Source organism: Dryobates pubescens, chromosome 27 (genome assembly GCF_014839835.1).
Source record: "Dryobates pubescens isolate bDryPub1 chromosome 27, bDryPub1.pri, whole genome shotgun sequence".
Lineage (NCBI taxonomy): Eukaryota > Metazoa > Chordata > Aves > Piciformes > Picidae > Dryobates > Dryobates pubescens.
The window spans coordinates 6146725-6173913 of NC_071638.1; the positions used below are offsets into that span (position 1 = coordinate 6146725).

The 27189-nt window shown below is 39.8% G+C and overlaps 1 protein-coding gene across 3 annotated transcripts in view; it reads left to right on the top strand.

Moving 5' to 3' along the window:
* The window catches only part of PTPRZ1 (protein tyrosine phosphatase receptor type Z1), a 153854-nt gene that overhangs the window by 95189 nt on the left and 31476 nt on the right, over positions 1–27189 (top strand). For 2 of the 3 annotated variants that reach the window (XM_054173920.1, XM_054173917.1), the window contains 5 exons: positions 994–1178; positions 2775–2901; positions 11541–11584; positions 13963–17539; positions 21187–21331. In XM_054173920.1, coding sequence (XP_054029895.1) covers positions 994–1178; positions 2775–2901; positions 11541–11584; positions 13963–17539; positions 21187–21331 — 4078 coding nt within the window. The remainder of the gene's footprint in view (positions 1–993; positions 1179–2774; positions 2902–11540; positions 11585–13962; positions 17540–21186; positions 21332–27189) is intronic. The other variant, XM_054173918.1, reaches the window with a different exon arrangement.

Sequence of the window (27189 nt, forward strand, 5' to 3'; positions counted from 1 at the left end):
TCCGCGAAAGGCATCGTCCTTATCGTGGTGTTTGCTCCTTTGCGAGAACTCCTGAGAATCTACACTTGTTTTCCTAATTTGCTGGATAGTTTGTTCTGCTTGCTTTTGCTAGATACCTAAAGTTTGTTTTAAATAGATTCTGAGATGTTTAGAAATCTGTTTCCCCATTTATTCCTAATAGGAAATGATTATCACTTGCGCGAAAGTCAAGCTAGAAGTTTTGTAATAAAAACTCTAATCGTTTTCATGCATAAGATTTCATTACACTCTTGAAAGATTCGTGTACTCTTATCAGTGATTTTGACAAGTCCTCTGGAGTGCATGTTCCAGGCTCTCAAAGAAAGTGTGCATGAGCCAGACCCAGGACTGCAGCACTCTAATCAGACTTTTCCAGCAAATGACTAAGTGATGCCTTAAAATATGACATGAAATCGCTGCCTGCTAACCTAATAGTTTCTTATCCTCCCCTCTTTTGCCTTTTTTCTCTTCTTCAGGTACTATAAAAAGGTTCAAGCATCCTTGAGAGGACATGCAAGTGTGATAGGCTTACCTTTAAAAAGAATCTACTATAGATTACAGTCTATTATAGTTGGTGAGAGAGTGTGCAGCTCTTATAATACTACTCTGATAGACCCATAAAGACAAAGCAATAGTGGGGTTTTCATCCCCAGGACATAGATATGAATCTTTATCAGTTGTGTTTTGTATTTTGTTTCATGGGAAATTGATATTAATATTTCACAAAATATGGTATAGAAAGGGAGGGACAGGGACAGATGGACTCAGTCCTCAAGTAAAACCTGCTTTTTAAAGTCTGGTGTTAAAGTACTGATTCTGTTCATAATGCATAACATCTCAGATAAGTGAGGAAAGTGGGAAGCTGGAAACGGGCATACGAAACACTTGCATTAATTTTCTCAGGAGATGGCTCAGGATCTTAGTGGTCATTTGTACTTCTTAATAAAAGGCATATCCTTTTCCTCTTTATTCCAGTTTGCAGCTCAGAACCTGAAAATGTCCAATCTGATCCAAAGAATTACACCAGTCTTCTCGTTACATGGGAAAGGCCTCGGGTTGTGTACGACACCACAATTGAAAGATTCGCTGTGTTTTATCAACAGTTGGATGGAGAAGACCAAACTAAGCATGAGTTTCTGACAGATGGGTATCAGGACTTGGTAACTGTAAACTCTTCAAGTATCATACAAAGGGGTGATAGAAAACACTCACTGTTAATTATCTTAAGGGATTAAAGAGTAGCTGGGACATGATTCAATAAAAAATTCACTTCTTTGGCTACAGCTCAGAAAAGTTTTACTTCATTTTTAGCTACAAAGCTACAAAGAAGCTCTCTTGTTCAGAAGAGAGAAGGGGGTTGAAAATTGCTTGTCTGTTTTGCCTGTACTATCCCAAAGTTTATGGCCTTGTCAGGCTTGGAGCTCTGTAGCCATGAAACCCTGAGTCAATTAATAGTGAACTGCACTTCACTGCTCACTGATGTGCAAGAAATGACCTACACAAACAACTAATAAGACTCAGTAGAATCATACTGTTATAAATATTAATTTACTAATTAAAGCTTCATGGTGTTTTGCTAATGTGATCCGTTCCTCTGACCTGGTTTAAAGATACATAACTTAGAGATGATGTTACCTAAAGTTCAGCTTAAAATAATTATATAGTTTGGTATCTTCTGTGTAAAAATTCTTAAGATATTTTTTAAAGCTGACTGAAAAAAAAAAGTTTGCAACAATAAAATATGAAAAGCATAGATAAAAGTCCTAGATATAATAGAATAGAATAGGATAGGATAGGATAGGATAGGATAGGATAGGATAGGATAGGATAGGATAGGATAGGATAGAATAGAATAAACCAGGTTGAAAGAGACCTTCAAGATCATCGTGTCCAACCTATCATCCAACACCACCTAATCAGCTAAACCATGGCACCAAAAACCCTATCAAGTCTCCTCCTGAACATCTCCAGTGATGGTGACTCCATCACCTCCTCAGGCAGCCCAGTCCAATGGGCAATCACTCTCTCTGTGTAGAACTTCCTCCTAACCTCCAGCCTAAACCCCCCCTGGTGCAGCCTGAGACTGTGTCCTCTTGTTCTGGTGCTGGTTGCCTGGGAGAAGAGACCAATCTCTGCCTGTCTGCAACCTCCCTTAAAGTAGTTGTAAACAGCAATAAGGTCACCCCTGAGCCTCCTCTTCTCCAGGCTAAGCAACCCCAGCTCCCTCAGTCTCTCCTCACAGGGCTTGTGTTCCAAGCCCCTCACCAACTTTGGTGCCCTTATCTGGACACGTTCCAGCAAGTCAACATCCTTCCTAAACTGAGGAGCCCAGAAATGGACACAGGAGTCAAGGTGTGGCCTAACCAGTGCTGAGTACAGGGGCAGAATGACCTCCCTGTTCCTGCTGGCCATACTGTTCCTGATCCAGGCCAGGATGCCATTGGCCCTCCTGGCTGCCTGGGCACACTGCAGGCTCATGTTCAGCCTACCATCAACCAACACCCCCAGGTCCCTCTCTGCCTGGCCGCTCTCCAGCCACTCTGACCCCAGCCTGTAGCTCTGCATGGGGTTGTTGTGGCCGATATGCAGAACCCGGCACTTGGATGTGTTCAATCTCATGCTGTTGGATTCTGAAAGGAGTTTTACAGTTCATGTGAAAAATGTGTCATGAAAAAAAAACAGTGCAGTTATGTGCAATCATTTCCAATTATTTGCAAGTAAATGGTTAATTTTTGTCTAATTTTTTTTTCTTTTAGGGGGCTATTCTAAATAACCTGCTGCCCAACACGAGTTACGTTCTGCAGATAGTTGCTGTTTGCTCTAATGGTCTATACGGAAAATACAGTGACCAAGTCATTGTCGATATGCCTTTAGAGGACCCAGGTAAGTGGTCTTTTGAGCTCAGTCATCACTTTTAACTGAAAAAAAATCTGTATTTGAAGGAATAGTTTGTTTGCAAACCAGTTAAAATGCATGACTGAAAACATGCTAGAATGAAATTTCAAAATCACTGCAGTTAACCTTCAGCATGTCCTTTGCTACTGATATTTTACATGATGTCATTTCCCATGTCTCGTGAACATGACCTGCAAAAGGCTGCATGTTAATTTCATTTAACTCCCAAGAATGTTCTGGAAAACACCCCCCTATCTCACAAGTGTATCTTTTAGCAATGTGATGTAGGGAAATAAAACCGTGTTTTGGTATTATTTCTCTGTCCAAGCGTCCTCCCAAAATCAATCCATACAATGAAAGTATTAAGGAAACAATAATAGAAGCCAAATAAACGACTTTAAATCAGTGCCAGTTGATTTTGAAATTTGATTTCTTATGGCTACTTGGAGTTTTGATTTTGAAGGACTTAACTGTGATGGAATTCCCTTGCTTCTTAATGCTTGCCAAAAAAAAAGATCGAAATGCCTAACCAACAAATCTTACTGATTTCACAGCCAGATTTACTTCTTCCAGATGCTGGTAAATATGAAATAATTTGAAAGCATAGCATGAAGCTTGATCTTGTCCTTAATAATTTCTGACATTCTGTGGAAGTGTTAGCATCAGACCCAGTTTTTATCAGAGTGAGTGAAAGCTGTATTTGTAATTAAGAGGCCTGCAATTAATCACAGGAAAAAATATCAGAGGCTGATCAGGCAAGAAACCAGTTTTTTTTTTTATCTAATAGCCCGGATTCTTATTGTTTGTTTATGGATTCTGTAAGTTGACTTTTACACTTCATTAAGTCCTTAGCAATCTTGTGATATACTTGGGAAAACAGATGAGTTTTTCATTTCAGGGGAGCTACATTCTGTTGCAGTGAGAAAGGTCTGATTCTCTGCCAAATGAATTATGAAGTAAAAATGGCAATAGGCTTATAATAGTGTGGGTTTACTTGAAGGAGGGGGACACAGGTTCAGGTATAGCACATATAAATTTTCATCTAACATTTAACTTGTCTTTCAAACACAAAGTATTACCAAAAAAAAGCCCAATTTTGGAGTCTTATGCTAATATCTACCAGGATTTTCCTATTTCTCTTCAGTTTTCTAAGCAGTCCATGTCAAGGTTCTGACACTCTGCCTGGTGTTTCACTTTTCTGTTGCTCCTTTATCTATCTCTTAGATGCTATATTCCTTCATTTCCTTTACAGAATTTGGTGGGTTTGTATTTGAAGAATTTTCTCAATGAGAGTTGATCTCCATACCCCTACACCTATTTCTACATAGAATAACAAATAAGCAGCATAGTTTTGTCATTAATAAGCTATAGCTAAAACAAATCAAGTCAGTGCAGTGCTGCCCTTTAGAACCTCTAAAAACAGACACTGCAAAACAAAATCTGGTGTAGGTAATTACCACAGCATAAAATACCCTGCTGCTACTGTTGCATCCCTGCTGTAAGGATGAACTGCATACAACCACCCTGCTGTGTGCCATGACCCCCTTTGGAAGGATAGGATGAGTGCAGAGACCAAAAGGGAGGCAGGAGCACTGGGGCTGGGTAGTAGTGAAGCCAGCACTGCAAGCAGCACTGTGCAGTGCACAACTGGGGACCAAACTCAGCAAGAGAAAGATGTGGTGGGATCTTGGCAGTCTGCAGCTGGCCAGCCACTCATCTCAGCATCCCTGTTGTATTTCTACTGGTGTCGTGCAAAGCAGTGTCTTTGCATTTGTTTCAGTAGAAGGAAGAGCTTTGAAAATACAATCTGAGAAACTCATTTCACACAGACACACCACTCATTTCTTTTTGTTTACGAAATGATAAAGTGCAGTGCAAGGATATATATGAAGTATAGCAACAAAAATGGTATTTTTCTGTTTTCTGTAGTTTGAACATTGAAGTACATCTCCTCAATATGGCATTAAAGCAAATTTATATATATGTATATTCTTATCCTGAGTTTTCTTGGTTTTACATAAAGCATTGTAAAGAGTGGAGTTAAATAATCTGCATACCTGAACTGTGTAAACACCTGGAGTTTTTTGTCAAATTTCAGGCAATGCTGAAAATTTGTAATAGTTTCAGGTTTACCTAAGGTTCTGCCATGGGTTGGGTTGAATCTGCTGCTAATATTCAATACCATGCCACTGTTGTGCCAGCTTCAAAATGAAAGTGCTGGCTGGAGCAAAGTATCATGGGGCTTGACATCTGGATGTAGACATTAGAGGGTCCCTGTTCTGGTTGCTGCTTTTGGATTCTGGGTTTGGGGTGTTGCTCTTTTTCACTGGGCAGGCTGCAGGTCAGGGAATGGAGGGAAGTCACTGGCTTCTGCTGCTTCTTCTGTGTTTTGCAGCACTTTCCTACAAATAGGCTAAGGAAACTGCATCATATTGTCTCACTTCCAGTCAAAACTCTTAACCCAGGGTAGTCCGTATTAAACTCTTCATCTCAACTGAAAAAAAAGAAGAACAACTATACAAAACTCTCTTAACAAGCCTCATGCATTAACTGAATAATCCTTTATGTCACTTTTTGCTGTCTCAACCCTTTCATCTCCTGCCAAAATCGACCATCTTGCTTAAGACAGCCTGCTTTTCAAGCTGCACATTGGGACACTCAATATGGACTGTCCTGAGTTAATGCAGCCCACTCTCAAAAACCCTGCTCCCCACACACAGATGGGAAGGAAAGTAAGACATAAAAAAGCCCTAAATTCATGGTGGAGAGAAAGAGCTTTACTGGAAACAAGTCCATACTATGCAGAATTACCTTAGCCTGTTTGCAGAAAAGCACAGGAAAATGCAGAATCAGCCACACAAGCCAGCAACCTCACCCTGTCCCCTGACCCGCAGCTGTAGTAGTGAGAGAAGTTCAGTTCTCCCACACACACAAACCACAGCTCACTCAGTCAGAGAAGCAAAATGGAAAAGAGATGTATTTTACAAGCAGAATGGAATGCAGTGATTATATACACAGTATACAGTATTTACAATAGATACAGAAATATACAGCAAAGAACATAATACAGAACAAAACTCCCTCCTCCAGACAGAGGAGGGTTCCCCCCGCCCTGTACCCCCTGTCTCCCCCTACCTCCCTTTTTTCCCAAAAGGGTTAAAGAGAGAGAAAAGGTAATTATTAAGGAGGAAATTCTGTTAGGCTCAAAGCACATGCAAGAATTAGTTCTTTTCTTATCTGTCATCAAGGTTAGCTCCCGCAGCTGTTGCTCAGAAGCAGACAGGCTGAAAAGACAGAACAGACTGGGACTGAGACAGAGACTCAAACTGAACTAAAACTTAAAGCTGCATTCTACCAATCTTCCAATGAAATTCATTTAGACTTTATCTTTGTTTTCATTATTAATCCAAAACATTCATCCAGAGTGTTCCAGCAACTGTCCCTTTCTTAAAGGCACAGCCTAAAACGGTCACAACAATATACAGTGTTTACAGTGTATACAGAAAAGAACATAACACAGAAAATTCCCCCTCCCCCTCGATAGAGGAAAGTTCCCCCAAAAACCCCTTTTCCCTCTTCCTCCTTTTTTCCCAAAAAGGGTTAGAGAGAAAAGGAATCATTAAGGGGAAATTCTGTTAGTTCAAAGCATATGTTAAGGGAAGAAAAAGAAGAATTAGTTTCTTATCTCATTAGTCCAAGGTCAGCACCAAGCACAGAAAGAAAAACAGCTGTCCAGGCTGACTGAAACAGACTGAGACAGACTGAAAGCCTAAAGTTACATTGCCACTGATAGAATAGAATAGAGTAGAATAGACTAGACTAGAATAGAATAGAATAAACCAGGTTGGAAGAGACCTTTGAGATCATCATGTCCAACCCATCATCCAACATCTCCCAATGAAATTCATTTAGAACTATCTTTGTTTTCATTTTTACACCAAAACATTCAGCTAGAGTGTTTCAGCAGCTGTCCTTTCTTAAAGGCACAGCCTAAAACTGTCACAGCAGCCCAGTGGAAAAGACCAACACTCCACAGCCAGAATCCAAAGGCAGCAACTGGAGCAGGAAGCCTCTCACGTTACAATCTGAACTTCAAGCCCCATGATACATTGCTCCAGCCAGCGCTTTCATTTTGAATCTGGCATGACAGTAGCGTGGTATTGAATATCAGCAGCAGATTCAACTGAAACCATGACAGGCTGTTCCTTTATTTTCCCAAAAGCTTCAAAATTGAGGAAGATTATTTCAGGTCAGATGAAGTGTTTCAATTGCATTTTAAATTGAAAAATAAACCAAAATAAAATCTCAAATCTAACAATTTGCATGTTTCAGAAAAACTGTTTAGAATCATAGAATCATAGAATCAATAAGGTTGGAAAAGACCTCAAAGATCATCAAGTCCAACCTGTCACCCAAAGACCTCATGACTACTAAACCATGGCACCAAGTGCCACGTCCAATCTCCTCTTGAACACCTGCAGGGACGGTGTCTCCACCACCTCCCTGGGCAGCACATTCCATTTGGGCTGCTCCCTTTTTGAAATGGACACAAAGTTATTGAAGGTATTTTGTGTTCTTTTATTTTGACACTTCCATAGCAGTACATCTGAAAGTGGCAGAGGAGGAAAATGCAGGGAAAAAAATCCCTCCCCTGTAATTAGTATGATTCCTATGGGACTATGGGTGTATGAGGGTTCTCTATTAAGTTCTATAGATGCTGTCTCAACTCTGTATATGATTGTAAAATATGAAGACAACTTCCATTCATTTCTAATATTAGTCTTTATTAGCATACTTACATTTACTAATTACTTACATCTGAATTAACAGTTGCAAATATTTCAAGCATTTTTGCGTAGAATATTTTAGTGTTGCAAATGTTAAACAACAGATAAGAGAATGTCAACATCTAATGAGAAGTATGTTTGTTCAGAGCCACTTGCTGACTGCAACTATAACACCAAATTGGTTTTGTGATCTACTTTATAGATCTTGAGGCAAAAGGGGATTTCTTGGAGCTCCCGCTTGTGAATTTTTGAAAGAAAAGTTATCTTCACCATGAAGACATGAAATAAAATTGACTCACACATAGCATAAGCTAAAACTCATTTTCAAGAATTACTCTGAATAAGCCAGTTTAATTAAGATGAAAATCACTACAGTCACCTCCAGATCAATCGATCTTCATGTTAAGAGCTAAAGTGAGGCAAGAATCATGCAGAAGCATTAGATGGGCCCTTTTCCAGGAAGAATCCTGCCTTTGAAGTAGCCACTTTTAATGAGGAAAGTTTCAGTGTGCTATGCGACACAAATACAGTGTTCATAAAACTCAAGACCGTTGTTTTAGCCTTTTGCTTTTGAGATGCTTACAGGACAGAGTGTTTCTCATGACTTTTCCCCAGCCTGTCTGTCTGTCTCCCACACGTGGTTAGTGAGGTCTCTGCAGGCTCCAGGTAATCCACAGAACAGGTTTAAACACTCTCATTCTCAGCAGTGCTTAGTAAGAGGATCTCCTTTTGGGCCATGCTGTCTGCCTCGGTTTGTCTAAGTTTCAGAAGCTCTCTTACTGCATTGGCCAAGTGATCATAGTTGAGAACTCTGCTCTTTAGGTTGTTCTTAAATTGTTCACAGTGGCAGCCTCTAATCTTATGATACAGCATGTGTACACATTAAAATTGTTTCCAGTTAGTCACCAGATGCCCTACTTGATGTAGCTACACAACCTCCACTGAAAATGATGGGAATCATGTCCATAGTGTTTTAGTCAGCATTGAAAGAAATCCAGTTTATATACCATTTTCCATTTGCTGTTAGAGCTGGATTTTGATTAACTAGCTAAATGTGTGCTTTGACTCTGGATAACATTTGTACAGCTCTGAAAGTTCTGAAATAGTTTCTTCTGTAGTTAGTGGCATTACATACTTTTGCTGTCAGAGGAAGTGAAACAAAAGAATCTCTCTCTCCTCTCATCTTCCTTTGTGTAGACTCCAGTTGGTGTTTATCCAAAAGAAGCCATGCTGGGATAGGGCGCTCAAGTGCCATCTCCTGCGCAACAACTCATGCTGTCAGCAATGCTTTGTGAGGGTCTAACCATGCAATTTCTTTGTAACTTGTCTTCACAAGTTTTGTCCTAAAAAAAAACACTCAGCATATCCTAAATGTTTCATTTGCAGGATGGATTTTTTTCTGACTTTGTACTGATAAATGTAGAAATCCGTTAACTAATTTTAATCAGAAGCAGCAACCTTTCATTTTGTTCTTGCCTTCCCATTTATTGCTTCAGACACTACGGAAATAAAAGCAGTTTATGTTGTGCACATTATTTTGCAATTGCAAATCAGGTTATTTTGAGAGATTTTTTTTTTTGGGGGGGGTGGAAAGATTTGCATTGAACATAAATGTAGGGAAACAGTTTTTGTTCTATCCTGTCTTCAACCTGTCATTAAAACGGACTATGAAACGACCTCTACAAAACTTTCTAACTAATGGATCAATTACTTTATTTTAAAATGTAAACTATAGAAAATCAATATGTGGTTCCAGACAAAAAAAAAACCAACAAAATAAACAAGCTTGTTCGTCAACCTACATCAATGGGTTGTTTTATTGTAGGGTGTGGTTGTTCTCCTGTGGTTTGGGGGCTGTTAGCAGGTTTTTGTAATCTGTCAAATCAAAAAAACTCAGCAAAAGGATTAACAAGAAGTCTATAAGTTTGTGTCTGTAATGCTTTTGACAAATAGATGTTCTGTGACCAACTAAATTTAAATAGGCTTTGTAAAATGCCTGAAGATTTAGTGTTGTTTATATAGGCTTTATATATACTTTATATATACTTACGCTAATGCCTCTCCATGGAGACAACAGCAAAGAACTAGTTTTCAGATGGTGGAGTTTGAGAGCACATACCCTGCTATGTATTCTAGTACAGTCAGCACATTTTCTGAGTCTGAGTAAAGCTCAGCTCATAGAAACATAGAAACATAGAAATTCTCTGTGTTAAAAACATTTTTCTGAGAACTCTGTTAAGTACAAAATAGGTGGTATGGGTCTGCTGTGGGAGGACCTTCAAACTAAAATCTACAGTATTTGATTTATGTCATTGAGAAGCCAGGGAATATCATTCTCTCCACCACCCCTTCCTCCCCTCCACTCCCTTCCCCACCCTGCCCCGGAGCCTCCTAGGCTTCCAGGAGTCAGAGGTAAGATAATTTTTCTCTGTCTTGTTAATGGAAGGTTAATTAAGTGCTTGGTAATTTATATATGTTTTGTACAAAAGAAAATATGTGCAGATATTGTTTGCATGCTATAATCTACAGATGAAACTGTCTCAGCTTGTTAGTTTGATAAACTTCATCTAATGTACATTACATATAATACATCTCAATTCATTTGGAAAGATAGATATAGACAGATCAAAGAGAATACAAATGAAGTCATAGATCCTCATCAGACTTTGCAGAGATGACAAGTATAAAGATAGCATTTTTATACTATCATTCATAGTGAATTGAGGAAACTTCATATGGGAGTTGTGGAGGAAACGCAGACTTGAAACTGTGTGATGCTATTGTTAGAATCCAGGCTAAGAGACCAGCCCTCTGAATTTGTGCTAGCTCTGATAGACAGAGTTCAAGAATACTGCTTAGAGGAGAACTTCAGAAAGATTCAGAAGTGGAGTGGAGCTTTCTGTGAACCAAAGGAGCAGTAAGATGAGTTAATGCTATAGAAGGGCTATTAGGTTTCATCACTGGAGACCTATGCCTGTTCCTACCAGAAGTTTCCAGGTTTCATGCAACCTGCTTTAGATCCTTTCTTGCTGGCCACCATCAGAAGTACAATACTGGATTTGGCCAAAAAGATAGAGACAAAGAAAGTGAGAGACTACTGCTGAACTTTGAGAGAAGGATTTTCACCTGGGCTATAGGAGATCAATTTCTTGATCCTATATCTGTTATTTTTGAAAAGCTGGGAGGCCTCAAAAGCCTTGGGAGTAGCTCTTTGTGGGGTGTCCAGTAGCTGTTTTTAGGGATACAGCTGGGTCCTTACATTAAATCAAATGGAGTAGTAGTTTGAAAAAGGCCATGAGCACCAGAGTCTAATATGAATGGGTCTCCTTGGTCTGTCCTGATGGGGGCAGGCAGCCTACTGTGTGCACGATTGCTGTGCTAGAACCCAGTTCCGGGCCTGGGTGCACAAACGGGGAATTTGCTGCATGAAAATTACAGAACAGGTAATTTTACAATAATATCTTCAGAGCTTTCAGATTTGAGAAACAGACTTACCTTTTTTCCTCTCGTTTGTGTTTCTGCTCTAAACTGTGTGTTCTTGTAGCAAAAGCTCTCATAAACCTGTTTAGCTCTTGGCCAGGATGTGGTTTCTCGGTGCAGACCCAACATGTGCTGCAGTATCAAACAAGAGCCAGGCAAATCTGGGGGGGCACAATATGTACTGTCCAGATGAGCTAGTCCTCGCCCCAGGTGACTGGCCATTTCTGCAAGCACAGTTCTGTAAACCATCTCAGAGTGGGTCTCAGTAAACTTATTAACCAATCAGTTGAGTCCTTGCAGAATTAATAATTCTGTGAATTTAAAATGTTGGATGATGTGGTGTGTATTTTTGTTTTATAGAAGCTGACCTCATTCCTGAACTGAATGAAACTGAAGAATATGAGGTATAGCATTCATTTCTTTTTAAGAGAGTGTTTCAGCTAAATTTGACATTCTAAATTCAAGTGAATATACTGTCTGCATTTATATATACACGCATATATATGTATATACAGCCTTCTCCTTCACCTCTGTTTCTCCCTAGGTAATCATAGACATACCTCACTATTTAGTCCTACATGGAGAAGTGAGGCATGTGACAGGATATGCTGGAGTGTTATTGAAAATGGGCCTTCAATTACTGTCACATCTAAATGATGTCTGACTAAACTGTTCATTTAGCAGAATCAAGGCTGTCACCCAGTGTTAGATTTTTTTTAGTTAATTTAAAGAGAAATCTAACTTGGGCTTTCTTATGGTGGTCTCAGCATATCGTAAACTAAACTAAGGGAGGAAGGCAGTTGTGTTTATTGGTGGGATTCATATGTGCCTGCTATCAGTGTGCTAATGGTTGAATTTAGCCATTATTCCAGAATTATATTATGTTCACTGAGTTTCTGGAACTCAAGCTGGAGTTTACAGTATAAATCTGTTTTATGTAATTTGGGATGATTTTATGATAAGCTCTGCACAATGAAGTTTTTTGCAGTCTCTAACAGTTTACAATATAGACAGGTCCTTCAGGGATAGGTACTTTTGTATCAAGTAATCCCTCAGAATTTTCATTTTTTAGGTTTCTGTCTAGGGCCACAATGTTCACTGAGTGGCAAGTCCTCGTTACTTAGCTAGAGACTGCCTGTTCTTACTTATCTATTTACCTTGTCTTGTGTTTCTGAACGCTGGATAACCAACGATGCAATTATTTCTCTGCTGTTCTGTGTGTGTATCTAGATTATTATATTGCACCTGTCAGGACAGTAACTGACTACCAGTGAATGCAAATTGATTCTTGAACCAAGGAAGTTTAAAAGTACAAGGAAGTTTAAAAGTACAGGCATTGCCCTGCAGAAGGTAGAGTTTCAGAGACAAGGGTCTGGCCAGGCCAGGCCTGAGGGGACACAGTCTAGATTTTAGTTATTTAGCCTTTGGAATGAAATCCAAACCCAAGAGTCATGTCTGAGTTACCTTACATTGTGTGAGTGCACCAAAGATTTCCTGTTAAAAAAAACAACAAAGGGGCTTTGGTGTGAAGCACAGCTCATTCCTGGTGGTTAAAGCCCATGTTCTGATGAGACTGGATAAAAGACAATAACTACTAGTTGAGTGCCCCAACTAATAGTTTATTCAGGAGTGCTTTATCTTTCTATCAAAGGCTGTTGAGAGAGAGGATTTCTTAGACTGATAACAGTGTCCCAGTCTCTTGGGTGTTTTCTCCCAGCATTATGCTTTTGAATAAAAACAGGTGGCTCTTGCCACCACACCACAAATCCAGATCACCAAAAGAAAATGGAATTGCAGCTGTATTTTGTGAGATATATTTTGTCCTGCTGTTGACTCTCCCTATCAAATCAAGTCCCTTCAGAAACCGAAGGTGGCCCTCAGTCTAGCTTGCAGAGTTGTGCTGGACAGTTTTTATTCTGGTGCAGTTCTAGGTAGGGACACATCACAGAAATGTGGCTTCTACTGTGTCTAGGTTAAAAAAAAAGTTACTAAGGAAAAGCTGGGTGCTTCCACGTTACAGTTTTTGATTTGGGGCGCAGGGAAGCTGGAGAGGAGATGAAAGATTTGAATTTAGATCCTCAGAGACTACCTAAATCCTGATTATATTTAAGTATCTCATTTAAAATATTTAATTATTTATTTTTTTAATCTCTCCTTGAAAGTCACACTGTTCATGTTCAGCAAACAAAGGGTCATAACAGGGACTGAGTGATACCACTCACGATACTAGTGAAACTGTTGCAGTCATGCTGACCATCCTGAAATTGTCTTTTTGTGAAAACTCTGAAGATTCTGCAGGTTTAAGGACAGGTCATAAATGCATTTTACAGATTTGTTGCTATGACAATTTGATCAACATCAGAATATCAGTGCAAATCTCTAAGTCGTTCTAACGGCAAAACTGGTTTTCACTGATGTGTGCTGCATATACAGTTGCATTTTACCAGGAAAGAAGTAGAGCATTTTTAGTAAGGTAAATGAATACTGTGAAGGGTTTCTGCCTCTCAACCAGACATTTGTTTAAGGAGTCGTGGTGACACACGGTTGGGGTTTTTGGTTCATATTGCAAATAAGCAATATTTTCAAGAGAGAAAGGGATACCTGTTCTTGTAGTTCAGCTTCAAGACCAACAAACTTCTCTAATGTTATCTTGTTTTGCCTCTCTTGTTTTTATGGAGCCAGAAAAAAAACCACAAAATATTGTTGAAGTTTTGGTTTTCATTTGTCTACAGTGTGTGTAAACATTTTTAATTGTCTCTGGCTATGATATTTTTTTCCAAAGGATGAAGTTGATGAAAAGGAAATGGAGGTGAAGGGAGAAACTGCAGTGAGTCCTAGCACTGACAGTACAATAAACCAAATGAAGAAAGATTTTCAGGTGACTACATCCAGCTACAGTCTAGAAAAAATGGGGACAAAGCCAAATGAAGCTAAAACAAATAGCTATTTAACCAGAGAAGAAAGCTTGCACGGAAAGGATGATGTTTTCAAAGCAGTTTATTACCCTACTTCACCACCTGTTAGTGAAATACCTGAAGAAGAGGAAGAGCCTTTTCTGGAATCCCAAACAATAACTGGAATTCCTCCTAAACTCACTGACTCCACCAAAGGCATTGAAGAAGAATACATATACCTTGCTTCAGGCACTGAACCAACAAGAATAACCCCTACTGGCCACAGTGATGAAGATTTCTTGTCTCCTTTAAAACCTCATCGGGAATCTGATGACTTTTGGAGTTCTGTTTTTACCACTTCTTCAGCACAGTTGGTTACAGAGGAGACCTCTCAAGAAGATGCTCTTCCTTCAGGAAGCCCAGATATAAGCATGCAAGATATTCTTTCCCAAGGCTCCATTAAGTATGTTTTAGGAGGTGTAACACCCACAAGCTCTGATGAGCCTCCAGAGCATATTTCTTCCACCGATGGGAGTGTATGGTTTCATAATTCTACAGACCTGACAACTCAATCTGTTGGTACGTTGGATAACAGTCAGCTGTCTCAGACCAGTTACACTGATGCTTATGTAGAAGGATTAAAGCCAGCTACAGTGCCCTATTCCAGCAGCCCCGTGGTTTCTCAAGACACTTCAGATGTGGATTTAGAATTGCCGCATTACTCTACCTTTGCTTTCTCCTCTGCTGAATTATCACCTCACTCTGTCTCTTCAAGCTCTGGAGAATATGGTTCTGCTTCTGCTGCCAGTGAGGTACTCTCTCAGACAACTCAGCCAATCTATAATGGTGAGATACCTCTTCAACCTTCCTACAGTAGTGAAGTGTTTCCTCTAGTCACCCCTTTACTGTTTGACTCTCAGATGCTCGACACTACCCCTGCTACATCAGATAGTGATGTGACCTTGCATGCTACACCTGTATTTCCCAGTGTTGCTGTGTCATTTGAACCCACCCTGTCTTCCTATGATGATGTACCTTTGCTTACATTTTCCTCTGCTTCCTCCAGTAGTAAAATGTTTCACCGTTTGTATACAGTTTCTCAAATGTTTCCACACAGTGCTACTCCGGCTGTTGCAAGTGATAAGGTGTCCCTGCATGCTTCTTTGACATTGGCAGAGGGTGATACATTAATACAGCCAAGCATTGCTCAATATGCTGATGTGGTGTCACATCAGACTACTCATGCTGCTTCAGAGACACTGATATTTGGTCATAATAGAACTCACATGTTTTCTCAAGTTGAACCATCCAGCAGTGATTTAAATATGCATGTACTGTCTACAATGTCTGAACTTCCTTATGCTTTGTCTAGTAATGTGGGCTCCCTCCAAAGCTTTACTGTTTCCTATGACTCCACAGAATTTGTGCATGATTCTGTTGACATATATCGTCAAGATCCTTTATTTAGCAGCCGTAACAATATACTGATGCATAAACCTTCTTCTGTAATGCCACAAGCTGATACTTTGCTGCAGCCTACGCGCTCTCTATCTAGCGAAGTGGATTGGTCTGAAGCATACTCTGGTAGTGAGTCCCTTTTGCCTGATACAGATACTTTGACAGTACATAACATTTCTTCCTCTGATTCTGTAGATGAGATAATGTATGAATCATCTGGGTTTAGTGATGTTAATAAGATGCTTCCAAAAGGTGATGTTATATATGGAGATGAGCGAGAACTGCAAATTTCCTCTTCTTTAAGTGGAATGGCTTCCAATGCTGAAAGTAAAGCGGTACCTGAACTTTCTACATCTGTTTCTAATAATGATGTAATTAAGCAGAATACATCTCTGCAAGAAAGCCCACTTCCTGTTTCTAGCACAAAGGGAATCCTTCCAGTCTCTCTTGCTTTTCCCACTACTAAGATATTTGATCATGATATTGGTAAACTTACAGAAAACCACCTTTCCGTTCAGCCTTTGCATGTTACAACTCCAGCCTTTGATGACACTTTGCTTAAATCTATGCTTAGTGCAAGCTCAGATCAAGCTCTCTCTGCCCCTGCTTATAGTAAAATGTTATCCTCGACTCAGCTGCACTTTTATGAAACCTCAGCTGCACTAAATAACGAAGTGTTACTGCAATCCTCCTTCCAATCTTCTGGCGATGGCACTCTGCTTAACACGGCTGCAGTTGTGCCTAGTGATCCAATATTGGCTGAAAGCTCCAGGGTTGATAAAGATAGTTCTACATTTGACCAAATATTGCACCAACTGGCACCAGGTTCTGCTACAACTGAAAAAATGCTGCGTTCTACATCTGCACCTTCTGTTGCTGATTTGTTGTCAAACACTTTTAGTAAGCCCACAGCATCACTTCAAGGTGTATCTGTTTCTTATGCAAGTGAGGAATATGTTTCATCCAGTTTGTTTAACGGTGAAGATGTCCAGCAGGTTATGCCTTCATTGTACAGTAGTGATGTTTCATTCCAGCTGACCAGTTTAGAAAATACAAATGCCTTTCCCCCCCAAGCAGTGAATGCTGCAACAACTCCCTTCCTAACAGGTGATACAGTGCCACCTGTAGCTACTCCTGCAGAGAGCCATATCTCTTCAAGTGGTTTTGAAAGAAGTGAGGCTGCCAGTGTTTCTTCAAGTTCTACACTTGGGTTTGATCCTGTTCATATGCCTCCAGTTGTTTCGGATTCTGACATGTCCGTTCATCACACTCTTCCTTTACCAAATACACATATTTCTGTGATGGCTGTTCCTCCCCAAAGTGAGATCCCTGTAACTCTGAGTAAGTTGCTGGTTCCTTCTAGAGAATCCTCTGGGTTGTCTCCCAGTGTCATATCCAGTACCGATTTGTGGCCTTCTGTAGTTGAGGATGACTACGATGAATATGATGATGGCTTCCCTGTAAGTAACTGTATCTCATGTACTTCCCATAGGGAAGCTGAGGATATGGTAGAACAGGAACAAAATGCAAAGGGAAACAATTACAAGGATCAGAGTAACCTAATTATAAGCTCACATTCTGAGAAACCTGAAGAAGAAGAGAAAAATGCTCCTGCTACATCAGACAGTCAGACAAACCATACCACGGACAGACATAATTATACATCCATACTGACTTCAACTGTGAGTGTGATACCTGAGAAGCACATCGACCCAACAGTTTTGGAGAACCACGTTCAGACTGCTAGTATCCCATTGCAGAACACATCAGAGTCTAAGTCTTGGGCTGTTTTCACAAGTGATGAAGAAAGTGGTTCTGGGCAAGGTACCTCAGATAGCCTTAATGATAATGAAACTTCAACAGATTTCAGTTTTCCTGACCTTAATGAGAGAGACACTGAAGGGGCAGTTGAAGCAGGTAACTCAGAATTAACTCCTGGATCATCACAGTCATCAGCCTCATCTGTTACTAGCGATCACTCATCAATATTCAACATCTCTGAGGCAGGTTAGTTATGGATATCCATAAGTCTAATGAATACCATGGAAAGCTGTGAGGGGATACTTTTGTGCCAGAGAATGAGAAGGTTTATCTACATATAATAAGAGGAGAACATAACAGTGCCAGTGGGTGTGATTTAAGAAAGCGTTGGGGAACGGGGTGCATGCTGAGCTGGCTATCTTGTGAATGCTATTTCTGGCTACTTAAAACTGCACCTGAAATATGCTTCAATGAGAAGATTCATGCTCTGCTTTCGGACAGATGCATACTGTCAGCAGACACTGGGTGATGCACAGTCTAAAACCAGAATTTGTTTCAATGTTAATTGCTTCATTTTAATTTCAAAGCTTAAAGAGGGACATGAGTTCTCTGTACAAAGACAAGTGCTGCCCTTATGGAAACGCACCAGAGGAAACTGTTCCTCTGCTAGAGGAAACATACCTCTGAGATTCTGGTTTTTAACTTACAGCAGCACATCTCCTCCTTGTGTTTGTTTTGTATTTTCTGAGATGTATTGAGCAAGGAAGAAGATGCTTCAGTTTGATTCTGATTCATCTTAACTCACAAAAGCGTTCATTTTCATTCTTATCCTGTATGCCACCTTCAGATTTCAGTGAGATGCAGACTTTTTGTGCCAGATTTGCATATTTCCAAAATACTTGGAGCCAGGTCCTGTACCTGCTAATATTTAGTGCTGTTTCCCTACTCGGTCATCTTAAAGTCAGCAAGAGTATTTGTGATCTTTGATTCCAAGAATAAGTTCAGAAGGCAAAACTGAACCTCGCAGAGATAAACCCCTGACAAATATAAAGCAATTCCTTTGCATTGTAGAAAACCTAAAGAATTCAGGCACATAATTTGCATTGCCTCTTATTAGAGTGTTGAAAATCCAAGAGTAAAGTCAGAAATAATCGATTACATGGGGGGAGCGGGGGAAGGGTGAAAGGGGGAGGGGACACCAAACAAGGTTAAACTCCAACAAACAAGGTTACATTGGTATTTTAGAAAGCAAATTGAATTTCCAGTCAGTACTCACAGCACCTGTAGAGGGCAGTATCATTCAACTAAACCCTCTAAGAAATGGCCATCCACAAAGCGGGCTGTTTTCATGCGGTCCTACAAAACGCAGTTAAACCTCATGAGATCCTTATCACTCGTGAGCCACAGTATACTAACATAAAAAGGTAGGAAAATTACTTTGAGGCTACTAGAATGTGAAAAAAAAAAAAAAACACATAGAAGATAAAAATCAAAATAGAATATACATTGAAATTAGCAAGAATCCTAACAAGGTAGGGGTTATAAGACTAAGTGAACTAGTTCAGCAGGCAAATGGGTATGACATTGTGTAAAATGCATAACATTTCTTTAAAAATCAGCAAAAATAACATCAGCAGTTAAAAATCTATGGTAATAATGTGAATGAGTATTAGCAGAAAAGATTTGGAGTTTATACAATGGGAGTCATTTGAATTATCAATGATAGTAACTCAAAAGCTATTATATGTTACCGGGAAAGGAGGAGGAGGAGGAGTACAACAGGCTTAGAGTTTGTCTTCTAGTTATTATTGAAAGACACTATACAATATCATTCCATGTGCATTATTTTTCCCAATAAATGATGCCAAATACTGTCTTTTAATAAACTGGACATTCAATCTGAGCATGTCTAACATGGTCTCCTGTAAATCAAAGACATCTTTGCTTATTTCAGCTATAAAGAAATGAAACCAAAAAAACCCCACCCCAGAATAAAACAAAAGCACTCTCAGATGAGAGTTTATTATATATTACAGTGAATTCACCAGAAATTGATGACCTTTCTTGTTGTGACCATTGCAGTCATTTCAACTTTGCAGTCTATCTAGCATAATTATACTTGTTCTGAACTAGGGATTTCTTCATAACGTCTCTCTTGCTACCTAAACATTTCAACTTCATCTGAAAAAAAGAGAAAGTAATATAAATAAATACACATATCCATTATTCTTATTAAGGAGCAAAGAAATGCATTATATATCTATATGACTGCCTTTTGGAGTGGTGGACATGTAGGCAAGGAGCCCCCAGTTACAGGAGAAGACTGCTCTTTATTCCCCAGAGCATGTATTCTTGGTCATGCAGTTTGAGGGAACCCTGTCATTACACAAATAAGGCTGAATTGTACCCTCTGAGTTAGAGTTGGATAAACAACTGTGAATGCTTCAAGGGGATCATATTCTCATCTCTCATAGAAGAAGCATAGTTTCTTCTGAAATAAACAGGTAACACTAGTTTGTAGCCTACTCACCAGAAACTCTGGTTTGGATTTTTCAGAAGGAACTTGTGCCTGCAATCACTTTGCTCACTGAGCTACAGGATTTAAAGAGCAGTGATTGATTTGGGTGCTGGAATACTTTGAACTGAAACCAAGAAGATGTCTGCAAGATCAGAGCCTAGACCTTTTGGCATATAAAACTTGAAAGCCCCTAAACTCAGGAAAATGGAAGCAAGCAGAGAGCTGCATGGAAAGCTGTTTGGTTTCTGGTGTCATATTTAGTGCATGTATTTGTTGTCATTTGGGTAGTTTGGTTTGGTGGTTGTGGTTGTTTTTTTTTCCCAGATCCAACTTCATTCCCTCCTCCCTTTTGTCAAAGCTTTTTATTCATGTAGAACTGGTCCCTTGAAATCCCAGCGGAGTGTGGCTGATTTCCATACAGCAAAATCCTACTCCCATACAGAACATTGAATTAGGACTGTTCACCAAAGCAGGAAACATTCTTAGCAAATCTAGGGGGTTAGTTCTAACAAGTGCAGAAGTGCTTATTTCTGTGTTTTCCCTCACAAATTGAAAAGAATGTGTTATCTTGTCTCAAAGTCAGTTTGAAAGTGTTGTTTACTTCTGGAGATGTGACAAAGCTAAAACTCCAGGACTGGTCTCATCCACCCATCATCTTCCCTTACTTAGTGAGATTAGAAAACATTATTTTGATCTTCACACAGATTCCTGTGCCCAAATATTCCTGTCATTCATCATTACAAGGCTGACAGAAACGTGACATCTAGACAATATGTAAACAAGTTGGATCACCTGTAAATACGGAGATAGGCAATTTAATTGTGGCTGCAGTATAGTCTGGGGAGGAAGAATGTGTCTAGATGGCAAGTTGCAGAAAGGGCAATGCATTAAAATGCCAAAGCTTGACTGCAATAGGGGAAATTCATAGGGGCTATTCTAAGAAAGTCTTAGCCAGATTAGAAAAGAAAGAAAATGTTAGCCATATTAGCCAGAGCTAATATGAGTGACAGTTAAACAACAAAATATTATTACACATTCCAACATTATCTATTCAGATTCCTTAACTCAGTTGGCTTTCAGCTAATAAACAGGTGAAAATAAATTACTCTCTTCTATATTTTAACACCAATCTGCTATTCTTACAAAGAGAAGTCTCCACTGCTGGAAGGCTGAGTCACCTAAGCTTGAACACTTTGCTTTACCTTCTATCTGCTTATTTTCTGTAAGCTGGTTTGCAAATGTATACACTTTCTGAAGTGCATAGTAAGCAATACAGGTAAGTGATATTAAGTAGGCTCATTATAAGACACATTCACATGTGTTGTGCATTTCTCAGAATTTAAACATGGAATGTTTCAATTTTCTCTGACTGCAGAGGCAAGTAATAGTAGCCATGAGTCTCGTATCGGTCTAGCTGAGAGTCTGGAATCAGAGAAGAAGACAGTTATACCACTTGTGGTCGTATCAGCCCTGACTTTTATCTGTCTAGTGATTCTTGTGGGTATTCTCATATACTGGAGGTAAGTTGTTTTTCAGTTGGTTTTGGTGGGGTTTTTTTTCTCAGTTCTAAAGAGATCTTGAATTGAAAAATGTGATGACAATATTGAGTTGGTTTACAGGAGGGAGACTGGATCTTGTCTCTCACCACATCTTCATATTATTCCCTGTGCTGCAGTGACACAAAGCTGGTAAAATAAGGTGGTTTTTTTTGTCCAAAATGCTCAGCTGCAATTCTTTTGGGTCGCAGAAGGTTGAGCCATTGCAAATATTATATTTACATATTGAGAGATTTTAGTAAACTATCGCTTGTGTTTATTAATGCCTAGAAGCCAAGTGACTTCCAGGCAACCTGATCTAGTTAGTTACCATTCACTGCAGGGTAGTTCAATGAGATGAGTGTAGAAGGTGCCTTCCAACTTAAAGCTATTCTATTCTACTCTATTCTATTCCATTCTATTCTATTCTATTCCATTCCATTCCATTCCATTCCATTCCGTTCTATTCTATTCTATTCTATTCTATAACTGACTTTACAGAGCACTGCTAAGAGCAGGAGGGAGAAGAAAAATAAATAGCATGGCATGTGTTTCCTGTCTTTCAGGTAGCTGTCAATTTAGGATGCGAATAGATGATCTTTCTGGGTCCCTTCCAACCACTAGCATTCTGTGACTCTGTGACTATATGAATAAGCATTTCGTATAGGACTTTAGGAGTGTGCAGTAGCAAGACTGAAGTGTGATAGTTTAATGATGCTATGACAGTACAAATGTTTTCAGCTCCCTTAACAAGTAGCTTTGATGTTGTTCTGTGATTAAAAAGTTGTTCTAAGATACTGCCAAACCAAAATTTGCCTCCCACCACCCCAGCCTTTCAAACCATTCAGAAGGTAATTGAGAATGCACTGCATGTGCACACACATAGAATCATAGAATCGTAGAATCAATAAGGTTGGAAGAGACCTCAAAGATCACCAAGTCCAACCTGTCACCCAAGACCTCATGACTGCTAAACCATGGCACCAAGTGCCACATCAGGTTCCCTGACAGGACTCTTTCTTTGTAACTTAGTAAATTGGTAAGACAGTAATAAAAAATCATTAGGCTAAAGAGATGTGGTAGCTGTAAGTCATGTTAGCAAAACCACTCAGGATAAAAACTGTATCTGTATTGTGAAATAGAATAAGACTAGCTGGCATAGTACAGGTCTCTCACATACAGCTGGAGTCTCTTCCCTTACAGGGGAAAAATACAGAGTGCCTGCCTTCACATTCACCTACTGGGAATGGTCTTTGCCCTGTGCTAACTCCAAACTTTGTCAAGCACTGTGTGTAATAATGTAAACTGGCCTGAGCTAAAAGCATACTAGGGATCTAATTCACCATGTGACAGCATGTGGCAGTTCTCAAGCCTTTGACTCTGTTTCATTGGTTCTAGTTAAAGCCAGAGATATGTCTGCTTAAGCTGTCGTAGGGCTTTCAAAATTCGTGCACAACTCTAACACTTTCTCAAGTGTGCAGGTTGCCAGGGAGGAAATAAAGTGGTGGTTCAGAAGTGGAAAATAGACTGGAAAACTTCTTGCCATGGAGATTCTTGCTGTTTGGTGTTGCTTCTGCAGTGCTAACACATAAACTAGCAGGAAGAAACAGGACTTTGCTCTTCTAAGAGCTGTGCAAACAAAGGAGAAGGAAGGCCCTAAACTCTCACAGATGTTTGCAGAGCTTTTTCTTCTTTCATTTATTATTGTCTCTCTTTTTTTGTTTTTTTTTTTCATTTTCATACTCAATTCTGCTTAACCTAAAATGTATAAAAGCGAAGAATCACGAACTAGAACCCCAAACTGCCCTTTCCAAGCTGCTGACCACTGCAGTTTCTAGGCTCTGATGTCAGGATTGTGCTTATTGACTTTTCTCGTCACCTGACACAGGTTTTCTATCAGCCCAGCAGAGTATGTCCCACATGGAGACAGAGTATATCCTGTCTCTGTAGAAAGTAGGCTTAAGGATTTGAGTTTGAGACTCTTTTTTTCCAGGCAAGTGTGCTAGTGAGTCATCCACCCTTTGGCACAATCAAAGACACTTCTGAGCCATGAATTTTCAGTAAGATTTCTCCTTTCCAAAGTATTTAATTGAACAACTCATTTCTTAAATCATGTCTAGCTGGATAGAATGGAATGGAATGGAGGGGAGGTTTAGACTCGAGGTGAGGAAAAAGTTCTTCACTGAGCGAGTCGTTTGTCATTGGAATGGGCTGCCCAGGGAGGTGGTGGAGTCGCCGTCCCTGGGGGTGTTCAAGGGGAGACTGGACGTGGCACTTGGTGCCATGGTCTAGTTGTGAGGTCTGTTGGGACAGGTTGGACTTGATGATCCTTGGGGTCTCTTCCAACCTTGGTTATACTGTGGTGCTGTGATGGAATGGAATGGAATGGAATGGAATGGAATGGAATGGAATGGAATGGAATGGACCACGTTGGAAGAGACCTTCAAGATCATTGCTTCCAACCCATCATCCAACACCAAAGCTATGATAATTACACTGTCAATCACAAGATTTCTAGCTAACCATTTTCATATTGAGAACCTTTTCCTGTCTTTCACGTTATGCAACCTGAAAGGTCATATTTGTCTTGCAAAGGGTTTCATCCCTGATGCTAAACAGTGTTTGAAATCCTTTCCATTTGCCAAGGGACTCCATCTATTTTAAGACCCAGATTTGCACAGTGGAGTTCTAGTAATCCTACACGTTACAAGCTTGTTTCTGTTGAATAACATTGTGCTCATTTTGTATTCTTTCTCTGGGAATGAACAATTCTGTAACGTGGGCCTTGCAAAATAAAGCAAAAATCCCGTTAAGGGCAATATCTTCTTGCCTCAAATTTAATCTTTGCTGTATTTCTTGTGTATTACAAAATAAAATATGGAGCTCTTTTTTTGTTAATCCTCAAGAAAATTTCCTTGGCATTATGATAACACCAGTAGCATGGTTCTTATTTCAGAGGAATGAAACATAAAGACTATGTATTGTAGGTAGGAATACATGGCCCTTTTTTAAAGGTGTCAAGGCCCTCACCTCTTTCTAAAGACTGGGGAAAATCAGAACCCGAGCTTCATTGCTATGCAGCTTTTATTAAGCCTGGGAAAATATTAGTATAAAGTCTGTAAGAATCTTCATAGTTAGATTTAGTTTAGTATTAAATAATGGATGTAAACTGTCAGTGGCTTTTATTTTTTATATGGACAAATCATTATCCCTTATTCAGTTTCAAATTATTATCACTTATTCAGCTTCAGAAAAAGTTTAGGCTTGCAGAAGATTGCTTTGGCAATAGTACTAGACAAAAATTGCTTTGGTACATCCTGGCTGGATATTTGAACAAATAGTGCTTTTAAGTTGCTTGCACTATTATCTCCCAGTTTTAATATGCAGAAGGTGTGCATAATTTGGTGGGCAAATGCTCTCTACCAAGAGCAACAAGTTCCAGTTACTCAAGGCTGAAAAAAAAAAAGAAAAAAGGGCAAAATTATTTTGCTCTTCATTTGAATGACTTGTATCAGAAAAAATAATTCTGCACCATCTGTTGTTTGGGTTTTGGGGTGTTTTGGTGGTTTGGTTTTTTTTTTAACATTAAAATGTTAATCAGCACTTGAGGAAATTCCCCAGTCTCTTCACTATCTCATGAGGCACAGTTGCAGTCTTTTTGTGATCAAAATACTCATTTCTCTGACAGGGATGAAAACTTTTAATGCCAGTGTTGTAGGAGATAGGAAAATACACGATTCTGAATTGCTCCACTTCTTTTGTAATTCAAGCCATTTTTCAGGCAATGTCCTTTTCCTTTCATTTCTTCAGCGTGATTAAGATTACAGTGGAATAAACAAGGAGATTCTTTCGCCCATTTAATAGCCTTGAATACTCTAGATAGGAGTATTTTTACCGCTTTAGAGAGAATTTTCTGTCCACATCGATCTAGAATCTGTCTGTCTCTCTCAGAATCTATTTACTTGACAGTGTCTTTGCAGCAGAAATACAGCAGGGATGTTTGAATCTCCTCTGTCTGTTCTTTTCATTTCTGGATTGCTTCATCGTCCTCATTTGCTGAATTAACCCTGTCTGCTATAAGGCCACTGAAATGGAATGTGTCTCTGTGCCAATGTATAATATAGTGGAAATTGCTTATGCACATGTGTGCTGCTTAGGAATAGTTCATAGAACTGATTGATAAAAATAAACATGGGGAAATAATGCGTAGGAAGAAATGTCAGGCTATTTGTGCAGATCTATTTTTATGGTGGTTATGATAAGAACATGGAAAACAGTAAACTGGTAACAGTTGTCAGTGAGACCTGTACAGTTCAAATGCTTTTTCAAGAAACATGTGTGAATCTCAGTATCAGGCTTGCTCTAATAATGTGAACAGCAAACTGCTAATGCAGTTCCAGCTACATTTATTTCTATAGACACACATGAGTATCATCTGGCTATCATGAAACCTCACAAAGTTACATGACAGCAGTTCTTCAGAAGTGACCAACCCTATGACTCACAACACCTCAAACAGTCATTTCATAGAATCATAGAATCAACAAGTTTGGAAAACACCTCAGAGATCAGCAAGTCCAACCTATCACCCAACACCTCATGACTAACTAAACCATGGTTTCAAGTGCCACGTCCAATCCCCTTTTGAACACCTCCGGGGACGGTGACTCCACCACCTCCCTGGGCAGCCCATTCCAATGGCCAATTACTCTTTCTCCTCACCTCATGCCTAAACGTCCCCTGGCACAGCTTGAGACTTTATTTTAACTTTCCTCTACCAGCCTACATCTTTGAAACGCAGCCCTATGAGGAGAGGCTGAGGGAGCTGGGATTGTTTAGCCTGGAGAAGAGGAGGCTTAGGGGAGACCTTATTGCTGTCTACAACAACCTGAAGGGAGGTTGTAGCCAGGAGGGGGTTGGTCTCTTCTCCCAGACAACCAGCACCAGAACAAGAGGACACAGTCTCAAGCTGCACCAGGGGAAGTTTAGGCTCGAGGTGAGGAGAAAGTTCTTCACTGAGAGAATTCTTAGCCATTGGAATGTGCTGCCCAGGGAGGTGGTGGAGTTACCATCCCTGGAGGTGTTCAAGAGGGGATTGGATGTGGCACTTGGTGCCATGGTTTAGTCATGAGGTCTGTGGCAACAGGTTGGACCTGATTATCTTTGAGGTCTCTTCCAACCTTGGTGATTCTGTGAACTCTTCTGTAAACACTTAAAAATTAATTGGAGACATTTAAAGTGGACTGACTGGAATCATTGGATCCATTGAGGATCCATTTAAAGATCCTTTGGATCCATCAAATCTTTGAACAATCAGAACCATGTAAAAATAAATTCTAATAAGTGTGTGAGAACACCTAGTGGAAGATCTTGCAAGAGCCTGAAATTCTGAAATTGACAATACCCTGAAATTAGCAGAGGAAGAAGTAATTGTGCCTCTAAGACTATTCTGGCTGAGCAGTGGATGTGAAAACCCATCCTGTCACAGATGACGTCCGAGGTTCAGCTCCCTTCCTCAGCCATTAGGAGCAGCGAACACCTTGCACACATGCACACTCGCATGCACACAACATCATGCTGTGTGTCCTGCCTCTGTGACAACCCCAGTCAAGTTCTAATCAGTCCTTGCCCCAGGGGAGAAGTAGGCAGCACATATCCGCAGCCAAGGTCCAACATGCCAGAAAAATTACATCCTCTGTAGTCTAGTCCCAAGTAGTTCCCATTTAAGTATTCATTCAGATGCAATATCCCTCCTGTTAAACCAAAGAGCTGCTGCTGTACGCCTTCCTGTGCAAACAGAGACACTCTAATTAATTCACTGGTTTAGCAGTGTCTCCATATAT